Source organism: Acanthisitta chloris, unplaced genomic scaffold, assembly GCF_000695815.1.
Source record: "Acanthisitta chloris isolate BGI_N310 unplaced genomic scaffold, ASM69581v1 scaffold3696, whole genome shotgun sequence".
Lineage (NCBI taxonomy): Eukaryota > Metazoa > Chordata > Aves > Passeriformes > Acanthisittidae > Acanthisitta > Acanthisitta chloris.
In genome coordinates, this window is record NW_008679581.1 from 10515 (window position 1) to 22525 (window position 12011).

Sequence of the window (12011 nt, forward strand, 5' to 3'; positions counted from 1 at the left end):
ACCCTGGCCTTGGAACCCCTCCCGGGAATGAGCCAGCCACAGCTTCTCTGGGCAATCTATGCCAGTGCTTCACCAACGTCACAGCCAAGAATTTCTTCCTAATATCTCATCTAAATGTCTCCTTCTTTAGTTTAAAACCATTCCTCATTTTTCTAATCATAGAATATCTCAAAATGGAAGGATCCCATATGGATCATTGAGTCCAACTCCCCATTTCTCACTGGACTACCTAAAACTAAACCGTTTGACTAAGAAAGCTGTGCCAAATGAAGCTGAGCATCCTCAAGAACATGGTGAAGAGCTCCTTATTGGAGTGCTGGTCCTTCACAATGAGGCTCCTTGAGGATTAAGTGTTTATACTCATGAAAATTCCAGCAATTGGTACTTGCTCTGCCTGCCCAAGAGAGCTGTCAGTCACTGGGCCTCAGCCGAGGGATTAGTTACGGGCAGTGTAGAGACACATCATCTTTTGGTTTGATTGTCTGCAACATCACTGGGAGTTATTGCACTAAATTAATTCTCTGAGCTGCAGTTCCCCAGAGGACAATATCATCTCAGCAGTTTGTTCCTAAAAGGGCTCAGCTGGGTGATTGCGTTACTGCGGCTTAATGAATTACAACACGTGAGCTGGGTGGCAGTAATTGCCTACATGTGCAACTGGCTGTGCATGCACCCATTCCACCCAGCTGGGAGGTAACTTGCCTCATTTTATGGTTGCCATGCCATCCTGCCTCAGCAGTGGGGCAGGAGTTTTAATTTGCAGTTAGATGCGCTAGTGGTGTGCTGGAGCTTGTCAGGAGGTCCATAAGAGCAAGAGGAGAGATATGATGTGTCACAGAAGACCACCTGGCTTGGTGGCCAGCAGTGGACACGAGGAGAAGTGTAAGAAGAGGATATGCTTGCAATGCTACTTCTCAACAGTGCTCTCCTCTTCTTCATGGTTGAACTCAATGATCTTAAGCTTCTTTTTCCCTTTAAGTACTGTAAGGCTGCAGTAAGGTCTCTACAGAGACTTCCCTAGGCAGAACAGCCCTAACTCTCTCAGCCTCAGCCTTTCCTCATAGGAGAGGTCTTCCAGCCCTCTGAGCATTATTTTGACCCTTCACCCAGGACACCTTGATCATCTTTACATAATCACAGAATGTTTTTTGTTGAACGGGACCTTAAAGATCATCTCATTCCAAACTTTGCACTAGACCGCGTTGCTCCAAGCCCCACCCAGCCTGGCCTTGAACACTTCCAAGGGTGAGGCGTCGACAATTTTCTAGGCAACGGTGCCAGTGCCTCACCACCCTCACAGGAAGAATTTCTTCCTAAGACCTAACATGAATATCTCCTTTTTAAGCTTAAAACTGTTCCCCCTAGTCCTATCACTATCTGCCTGTGTAAAAAGTAGCTCTCTCTTTCTTTTTAGAAGCGCTCTTTAAGTACTGGAAGGTGGCAGTAAGGTATCCCTGCAGTTGTCTCTTCTCCAGCCCTAGCTCTCTCAGCCTGTCTCCATAGCAGAGGAGGTCCAATCCTTGGAGCATCTCTGTGGCCACCTCTGGACTTGCTTCAACAGATCAATGTCTTTGGTATTGCTTGTGTTGGTGTTGCTTTGGTATCTGGTGATGTGACTTACTTATTTTTACCCAACATGGCATGACAAGTCCTCATCGTGTGGGCAAGCATGGAGTGCTGTTGGGTCAGTCAGGTGTAGGTCATGGGGAAGCAACGTGAGTGCTGTCCCCAGGGCAGCCAACCAGAGGGGGACAACAAAACACCACAGCAGTGTTTCATCCACCTCAGAGTCCTTTTTGGCATAGGGCTGCTCTCAGCATCTCTCTTTGTCTGTGAGGAAACAGAAGCAGAACAGAGGAAAGGGGCTGTAGTTGAACCTTCTCCCAGTGCAGTGAACCTGTAGCCACCAGATCCTCATATGTGTGAACCTAGCCACCCATGAGACTGCCCTTCAGGGCTGCTCTCTGTGTCATGCAGTGCAAAACACAACTGTCTACGTGATGCTATTTCAGCCGGCCAGAATTGAGGGAAGGAAATATAGCGGCAGGTTCCTCTGCACTAGGAAACCGATCTGTTATTGAAATGGCTTTCTCTTTGGTGGAGTGTTTCCGGCATGGCTCCTCAGTACTAGAAATGGGTTTAATGCATCTACGCCTTGTTTTACAACTTGAGTTTATGGAGGTGTTCTCAGCAGTTGGTTTACTGAGTGAATGTAAAGTGAAATAACTTTTTTCTTTCTCATGCTTTCAATCTTCAAGTGCAAATGTGCCATTGCTGGTGATGTCTTGGAATGAGCACCAAGGCTTCCTGCTGCCAAATTTCTCTTCAAAGTATCTAGCAACTGATCTCATAGTAAAGGGCAACCACAGGTTGATGCTTTTGATGGGTATAAGAAAAAGGTTTTGTATCATTCATTGTGTCACACAAGGTCTTTCCTTGAGACCTGGCCCATTTGAGGAAGCCCAGCAGCACTTCATCAATGTGGCTGCACGTTTTGGATCGTGGCTTCTAGTTTTTGACCAAGGCAAGTTGCCACCCTCTCAGCAGAAGAGCTTTTACCACCCACTCCTTCTCCCTGCAAGCACAAGCTGGGGACATTGGCCCTGGGGACCTAGGAGGGAGCAACATGCTGAAGCTCTGCAGGGCTTCTTGACATGGTTAGTGTGTGAAGAAGTAGCCAGCTCGAGTTGTTTGGGCTCTTGTTGCAGAAACAATATTTCTATCTGACCCCAGTTAGCAACTGATGTTTGCAAAATAAAGAAGTCAAGGCACTGGAAATACTTTCCATTCCCACTCTTGTCTCAGCCCAAAATATTAGTATTAAAAATATTGCATCTATTATATGCAGCTAATATCTCTGCTGGCATGTAAATCACCCAGGGATTTTTCATCTCCACATTAAAAAAAAAAGAAAAGATTAACTGTGCTCTATTTTTGGGTATTTGTTAACTGTTTTGTTTCCATTTATTCCTACTAAAGCCACAGCAGTCTGTCTCCAAGGGACCATCTGTGGGAAAGAGAGTCCCTAGATTGATTCGGAAGGTGTCGGGGTCATTGACAGGCATGAAGGCGCTGAGACTATGCTCTTTCTCTGATAATGTCTTTATTTAGCGTGACAGCCTCCAGGGCACAGGCGGACAACAGGCGTTTCTTTCATTTAAACTAACATTGCTCCAGCCATTCCCAGTGTTGTGCAGATGATATGGAACATCCTAATTTCCTGATAAAAGCTGGAGGTGCTGGTTCCCAAGCAGCAAGAGCCAGCAGCTATGGGACACTGGAGCTCCAGAAGGTGACCCAGCTCTGTGCCCTGCTGCCAAGCAGTGTATTCCCATCCAAACTAATGAATGGGAACTCATCCAAGAGAAAGTAAATTCTGGAAGTTAATCAGACCCTGACACAGCTCAGCACATCCATGAATGTTAGGGGTAGCATGAGAGAGGAGGCAGGAATAAGGTCAAAAGGAGACTGCTCATTGCAGGGGTGCTGAACTAGATGACTTTTGAATGGTTCCTTCCAAGTCAAACTATTCTAGAATTCTATGAACTCTTCTACTGACAGTGAGACAGAATTAGATAAATGTTTGGGAAGCATCTTAGAATTGTCACTGGCTTGCAGTAAATCAATTCCAGACCAAACTTGGCTCCCAAAGCTCTACACTAAATGCTATAGCTTGCCATCATTTTTAAATAATTTTATTTGTTTGATAAAAGCTTCTGGCACACCTAAGTCCTCAGCATCTCTTCAGTTTGGATTGGGGTTTTACTGGATCCCTGTGTCGGAAGTAATTGCTTGCCATTGACTTTTGGTCATCTCATATGTCTGGACAGCTGTTAGGAGGTCCTGTCAAATCTTGCCTTAGCTCCTACGGGAAAGACATTTATTTCTTCACTAGAAAGCACTGGTATAAATAGGATATGGAAAAAAACCCTAGGATGTCTCCTTGCTGCAGGTCAAAGAGTCACAGAGGTCTAAAGGAAGACAGCTGAACACAAAGGCAGCAGGTGGGGGCTCATCGTACTATTTAGGATGTGTCTTGAGGAGCAGGACCATGGAAGGATGGTGGTGGGCTGTGTCTGTGCATCTTGGCATGGGTTTAAAGTTTATATCTCTTGGAGGATTATCAGGTCTCGGGATAGCTGATCAGCCCGGGTGTATTTTTAAAGGAGGCAGCCTGGAGTCTGAAGTATAAGCTCTTTTATTGCAAAGTGGTAAAAGATGAATCTATATTCATTCAAGTTACATCTTACCAGTAGCCCAGGATCTGTTTGTGTTTGCACTCAGCAGAATTTTGGGAAATGTTTTGTACAATGGTTATGTCTTAATTTAAAGTATTTCAACTAAACTAAATTTGGTTCTTTGTCACTGTATTTTCCAATGGTTTTCCTGTAATTTTTGCAGTCATGTTTCCAGTATGCTAAGAATCCAAGAATATCATTCTAAGTATTGTAGTTTGTGAAGAGAACCATTTCCAAGCAATTTCTACTTGAAATTACTGCAGTAATTTCTACACCAGTTTGGGCTGTCAGCCTTGAAGTCCAGGGGTGCCTTCTTAGCTGGTTGCCCGCTCTGTCCAACATGGGCCTCCATTTGTGGGAGATCAGCAATGCATTTAAAGAGCTGTTTTAGCACTATCTCGCATGCCATCTGTACTTGGGATGTCTTTCCCAAGCTGGTGTTACAAAACAACTACTTAAATTCCTCCTGAAGATTCATTTCCATGAAGCTTAGAAGAAAATAGCTGACTCAGGCAGCCTGTGCGGCCAAGAATTACGGAATGTGAGGGCTTTCATTGGACTTCAGCAGTAGACAAGTTTGCTCTTCAATGCTTAGTCAGCTATGATGGATGTTTTGCTATGTCCTTTCAGCCCAGCAATGCTGTCTCTGCTCATGCAGCACAGACTGCATACTGGATGCTGATCTGATGGTCCTGTGCATGGGACGCCCATCACTGTGGTGGAAGAAGTTCTTCATTTATCCATTCGCTATGGGAATTTTGGATGTACAAGACAGAGAATCATACTCATATAGTAGATTGTGTTCCAAGGGACCTTTAAAGCTCATCTAGTCCAAGTCCCCTGCCATGGACGGGGACACCTTCCACTAGATCAGGTTGCTCAGCGCCCCATCCAACCTGACCTTGAATGTTTCAAGGGATGGGGCATTCACCACCTCTTTGAAAAACCTGTGCCAGTGTTTTAAAACCCTCATTGTAAAAATCAGTGCTACCCTGTTGGTTTGTAGTGAGTCTAATTATGCTGTAAAGGTCAAATAAAGTCATCTCTAGCAAACAAGGCAGATGTGATGTCCAGACCCAGGGGTGGATTGTCAGCAGCAGCTAAACCCCAGGGCCAAGATGGTGACAAAAGAAGTTGTGCCCATGTAGGCAGCTCATGTGAAGGTTTCATAATGCTTTTCCCAGCAGCCAGAGGCTGTGAGCCTCATCAAAAACATCTCTAACCTCATAGCATTGTTTTTGTTGGCTATGCTTGTCTTCTAGAGTTCATTGTATGTTTTCAAGGACACATACATGTTAAGACTTAAAGCACACACTTCATCTCAAATGTTCAAAGATGGTTTTAAATCCTGATCACCATCACTTTGACAGGTGGATTTTCTATGCTTCCAAAATCCTGTGTCTGTCCAGATGTGGGGGCTCAGTCTATCAGTAGGGGTGGCCTTTAATCCTAGTGACATAAAGGCATGAAAGAAGTGCGAATAATTTCATTTTTGTTTCCAGGAGTGCACATGACATCTTGTTCCCTTCTCATCTGAGAAGAATGCAAACAAAAATGAAACTGTAGCCAAGTGAAACCAGTTTGAGAGAAAAAGCCAAAGGGAAAACACACAAATCCTGGGTTCTTCATCCTTGAAGCTGGTGGTTGTTGCTTTCTGTGGGGTTTTGAGGTTTTTGATTAAATTGTGTGGAACTGGCAAGCTTGTTTGAGTGTTCCCCACTCTCAGTCACAGCAAGGATAGAAGATGGCCAGGACTGGGTTGTGATCCTCCCAGCACCAAGGCAACACTGAGTTACCATTATACATGCACGTAAAACATCAGAGTGCCTTTGATGGATGTAGGCTGGTGAAGAATATTTTTTGGGGAAGTCAGACCTCTAGAATAGAAATTCAGAACTTTCCCCTCATTATATTAATACCAATATTGTCCAGACCTTCAGGACCAGTTTTAGATGCTGTAAAATTCCACCAGCTCCTAACTGGGATCCTTCAGGCCCTCCAGTTTGGATCGCAACATCCCTTAGAAGTCGATAGCCTGGGATGATGGGTATTTTGGGCCACAGCAGTACTGCCATGCTCAAACCCCTCCAGCAGTGCCTACATGGGGGTTCCAGTCCACTTTTCCATGGAGCTGCATCATACAAGCAGGTGGTGTGGCTGGAATAGACTTAGTTCAGAAAGGCTGAGCCTGGAGAAATTGTTCTGTTCAGGGGGATTTTCAGTGGAGTTTGCCCTTTCCCTGTTCAGGCTGAGTATCCTGTGCAACTAGCTAGTACAGCTGGGAAGAACCCATTGGCTATGTGAATTTGACTCTTTCAGTGATGATTCTAAGAGAGGTTTTTTTAAATTTTCCTCTCTTGGTGGAATATTGTGGTGGAATTTTCACAAGGAAGGTGGAGAAGGTTGACCCAGCATCCCCTAGACTGAGACTCACCGATGCTCCATTTGAAGGCACAGTTGCTAAGTTCCTTGTGGATGCTCTGTGCCCCCAGCTTTGAGGGATGTTATGGATAAGTGAGATCTAGGCTCCTCATGGGAGTGGAATGTCCCACAGAGTTCATTTCTGCAGCAGAACCTGGAAGTATTCAAGGCCATGTTGGATGGAGCTTAGAGCAGCCTGGTCTAGTTGAAGGTGTCCTTGCCCTTGGCAGGTGGGTGCAACTGGACGATCTTTAAGGTTCTTTCCAAACCAAACCATTCTGTGATTCTCTGCTCTTAATTTGTCCCTTATAATGGCAGTTGCAAATTAACTGCAGGCCAGTTAATAGCAAAGCTGATCATGAGATACTTCCAAGGCTTAACATTATATTCCTGCACCTGATCTTGGCACAGACATGAAATCCTGCCTGCGCAGAAGAAAGGGTGGAGAGAAACTTCCTGTCTGCCAAATGCAGTGTAGAATAATTTCATTCAAGCACCAGAAGAATAAAGGGGATGGAGATGGTTTGACTTTGGCCATGGGACCTGTCTTCATTCTCGACCTCTTGCCTGAGTGCCTGCAAGTCCATATTAGTTGTTAATTGTTGGGTGGTCCTGGCCATGTCCACCAAGTATCAGACTGTGCACAAAAGTAGGATTACTTTTCTCCTCTACAAGGAGTTTATCATGTCCTGGAGGGTTTGTCCCATGACATAGTTGCCAGGGATTGAGGGCAAGCATGGCTTCAAAGGCAAGAACCAGCATGTCCACAGCACCCAGTCCTTGAGTCCAGAGATGGGATCTCAGTCATACAGGGTGCTCTGCCTCATGGGGTAAATGTCTCAAGTGCCACTGGAGAAGTATAAAATCACAGAATTGTTTAGGTGGGAGAAAGCCTCTAAGATCATTGAGTCCAACCATTCCCACAGCACTGCCAAGGCCACCACTAACCCATATCCTTAAGTGCCACATCCACACAGCTTTTAAATCCCTCCAGGCGTGGTGACTCCATCACTGCACTGGACAGTCTGTGCCAGGGCTTGACAACTCTTTCCATGAAGAAAGCTTTCCTTAATATCCGATCTAAACCTCCTCTGGCACAACTTGAGGCCATTTCCTCTTGTCCTGTCACTTGTTGCCTGGGAGAAGACACCAACCCCCACCTTGATGTAACCTCCTTTCAGGTAGTTGTAGAAAGCAAGAAGATCCCCCCCTGAGCCTTCTTTACTCCAGGCTGAGCACTCCCAGCTCTCTCAGCTGCTCCTCATTGGATCAGAGTTCTGATGCAACTCCCTAAGTCTCAATGTTTGTGAGAACTGCCTAACCAAATCTCCATGCAGCCACCAGGAGAATGTAACCCTGCATTGTCCTCTGGCTCTCCACGTGCCAGACAAATGGTGGGGGCTCTCAGAGGACTTGTCTCGCTCAGGGGGATATGGGCAGGGCTGACAGGACAGAGCAACTGTGTTTTAGACCACAGCTGTCCATGTGTCTGGAGTTATTTTCCCCAGCCTTGTGCCTTCCAGCCCCTTTCCTTGGGAGCAACTGATGTAGTAAAAACTTGCAGGAATCCTGTATTTCTGAGCGTGTAGTCTGGTAATCACTGAGACAGCTGAAGCCTTAGTTTTGTTTGCGCAGGCTTCACCAGCACAACAGACATTTGTCAGATCTAAATTCTGTTGAAAGGTATCCCATTTATTTAATCAAATAAAAAAACTAGTGGAGAAACAATAGCAGAAGCAATACCATCCTATTTCCAGCTTGGTAACCCTGTTTGTCTCCCCTCGGGTTTTAGTACTTCTGCAGTTTCTTTGTGACTCTGAATGTCTCTTTAGTTTCCATGGTGACCTATGGCCAAGTCCCTGGTCTCACTGGAGTCAGGGGTAGTTTTGAAGTGAATTTGACTTTTGAAGTGAAAACAGTTATTTAATGTCAAATGGAGTCAGAAAATAAGACACCAGTGCACTGTCTAGATAGTTTTTCTTGTAGCTGGTGGGGTCCCCTGCAAGGCACTGTGTCCTTGCTGCTAAGGATGAGCAATGAGTGCCAGGGGAAGGATTTCCCAGCAACTGCAATATTTTTCTGGGGTGAATTCTTGCTTTTCTTGGAGATGTTGATGTGTGGTTCAAGCTTCAGCTGTTCCTCCCTTCAGCATCTCAGACTTAAAAACCTGGGTTGGGAGGTGCCTTTGGGTTCCTCCATGGTCTGATTCCCTAAGCTTGGTACATCACCCCAAGCCACTGTCTTGGTATATAAACCTCAAAGTGCCGTCTCCAGCTGCCCACCCTTCTGCCCTTCAACAAGCACAGGTTGTTCCCCTCAACAACCCACAGTGGATATGTGGTGGGGTACCCCTGTCCTCATCTTGACCATTCCTGGGGCTCTCTATGTCCCCAGAACCTTGGTCACACCTGAGAGCAAGGATCGGTCATACCAACCTCTCAGGCTTTGTGATGCTTGCAATCAAAAAAGCTTTAAGATCTGAGCCCCGTTCTCCCTGATTTGGCTCTTCTTCCCTTAAGATCCCATTTCTTCTTGGCTTTTCTTCTTTGCTGGAGTGTTGGAAAGATAGAAGTACACAAGTCTTTGCCTGAATGCTGGATGATCAGCTAGACCACTGTCTGCTGCCAAATCACAGATATTGCTCCTTGTTTGTCATTCTCCCTCCTTTGTCTTTTACGTCTTTCAATATTTTTCCCCTAACTTGTTTAACTCTCATGTTTTCTGTGCTGTGGTCAATGACTGCAGAGTTTTGGTCCGTATTTGGCCTGCCCCTTGCCATGTGGATATCACTTTTTAGGTGTCCTGTACAGAGCTGCATGTCCTCCCCCATCCTATTGCAGCAGCGCTAAACTGAACAATTTTAGACATTCCATATTGGTTTAACTGTTTTGGTTTTTTACTCTTAAACCTTTTTTTTCAGTCGAAGTCCTTAAACACAGAGGGTTTGGTTCATAATATGTCTTTAGAAAAAAACTGTCTCTGCATACATTTCTTGCAAGAATTTACCGCAAAGTTTGATTCCCCGCTCATTTCCAGGTATTTTCCCTTACTTCTAGAGAACTTAAAGCTGTGTCTGTGTGCAATTTTTATAATTTCTCTACAGTATTTTCAAATTAAATAGAGTAGCAGGCTGTCTGACTTATAACTCAAGACTGGAAGTGCACCCAAACAGTTAAACTCAGATGTTTGAGAGAAGAGCAAAACCACAGAAAGCGGAACTCTTGCACACTTAAGCCTGTGAGGGCTTAGTACCAGATAAGGATTTTAACTAACTTTTATTTTGACATTCCCCTTTTAATAAGAGTTGCTCTTTACAAAGTGGTTTATGTGATTACATTACTGAGAGGAAACAAAGAAACGCCAGGAAAACTTGATGTGGAGAATCTGTACTCATAAAATGCTTGTAAGCTCCAGCAAACAGGAAAGCTTTTCCCATCTCCTTTTTTTATTTCATTCCCTGTCATTCATCTTGGCAGGGGGGGCAAGGGGGGGAGGAACACACAACCAAAAAAACAACCAGAAACCACACATTGAATATCTCAGAAAACCGCATCTGGTGGTCTGAGACTAAACACAAATTCCTTCAACAGCCAAAAACAAGCCTCTTCATCCTGCATTCGCCAAACATGAGCCCGCACTCTTTTTGGTTAAAAGCCAGTTGGCCTCAGAATAGATGTTTTAACTCCTGGGGATGCCAAGGAATACAGATTCCATGGGCAAATGGCTTTGGCAGGCAGGGTTGGAGACTGTTTAGCCGCTGACCATTGAAATGTATTTGTGAATGGCTGCTTCCTTCATCTAAGCGCCCTTAGCCAAGCGGTGCTGATGGTGAAAATAAAATTAATTGCTATGGGGCAGATTTAAAATAAATGCTGTTATTTATCCAAGTGGAAGTGGGGGGTTGGGATAAGGGATGAGGCTGAGCAGGGCGTGTATCATGGCTACAAAACTAGTTCAGATGCAGACCGCTGTGGTCATCACAGCACTCAGAGTTGTTTCCCTGTTTCAGGGGATAATACTGGGGAGATGTACTGTGCAACCCTCCAGCACTGCTCCCAGCAGCCTTGTAAGGAGACAGGCATTTAAACATCCTACATGCTCTCAGAGCCTAGACCAAGATTTAAAGAAGCAACAGACAGGGAGGGAGGTGCTGGTGTTCTTAAGGTAACTCTGCACTCTCCCAAGTGAAGGTAGCCACTGCCAGGACCATCTTCATCTTAGCTGTTGAATTTCCATGTTACCTGTTTGGAACTCTGTGCACATAGCCCTTTATCCAGAGGTCATGGTCCTGGCTCCCCATGCTGCTAGATGCAAGCATGGTCCTCAGCTTCTTCATCCATGCATGTGTCCTGTCCCAGTGTAGCAATGATGAAGGACATTCATAAAGAAAAGCCGAACAAAACTATTTGGTGTGGGCAAATTACCAGTTTACACGGTAATTTTCTTTTTAGTTTATATTTTTTCCACTTTAAAGTTCCTGATACCCTTAAGATGGTTCACTGCAAACCCATACAGCAGTGTGCTATGTTGACAGGCAAGAGGAGCAAATGATGCTGCAAGCCAGGTGTCTGATACCTGTCTGAGCTCCTTAAATCTTCAGAAGAAAAGTATCTCCTGATATTTCTTTCCTATCTGACATCCTGCTACCAAGCTGGGACTAAGCAGGTTTCTCCTGGTTGGTGCAGAAACATGGGAGAGTTTTTTGTGGAAACCAAAGTCATGTTACCTAACGTCATAAAAACTTTTAGCTGATATGTGCCTGTTACTGAAAGAGATTTAGATATGTGAGTTGGTACTAGGTTGTTAGACACCAAGAAATTGGCTCCCCTTTTGTGGTACAGAGACACACCAAGCCTGCCACCAAGGGCAAGGCTGTTTAGTGGGACAGATGTGTTGACCAAACAGAACCATGGAGGAATGGGTGAACTAAAGACTCCTTTGACTTTGTAGGCGACAGCAGAGACTTCCCAGTGGGAACAAGTCTCAGCAGCACACGGATCATCAGCAAGGTGGCACCAAACATAACAGGGACCACCAGAAACTCTACCAAGGAGGCCAGGCCCCTCACTCCTCAGGCAGGACAGGTCACCACGGCTACAGCCAGAACCGGAGATGGCACCACAACCAGAAACACTCGCCCAACGACAAAGAAACGCACAGAAACGCCAAAGAGACTGAGAATTTGAAAATCGAGGACACCTCCGTCTGCACGGTGCATATTCCTGTGGAGACACCCCGAGGCCCAGAGGCTGTGGAGAAGCAATCTCAGCATTACATCCAGGAGTCAGAGACTAAGCGGAAAGACAGTATTCACGAGCGCATCGGGGAAAGACCCAAGATCAATTTGCTTCA

At 45.3% G+C, this 12011-nt stretch overlaps 1 protein-coding gene across 1 annotated transcript in view; it reads left to right on the top strand.

The window, feature by feature from the left end:
• Window positions 1-11609: 11609 nt before the first annotated feature.
• CTIF (CBP80/20-dependent translation initiation factor) overlaps window positions 11610-12011 on the top strand; it is a gene marked incomplete at both ends in the record, with an annotated part of 1706 nt that continues 1304 nt past the window's right edge. The window contains one exon of the mRNA XM_009077342.1: window positions 11610-12005. Coding sequence (XP_009075590.1) covers window positions 11610-12005 — 396 coding nt within the window. The remainder of the gene's footprint in view (window positions 12006-12011) is intronic.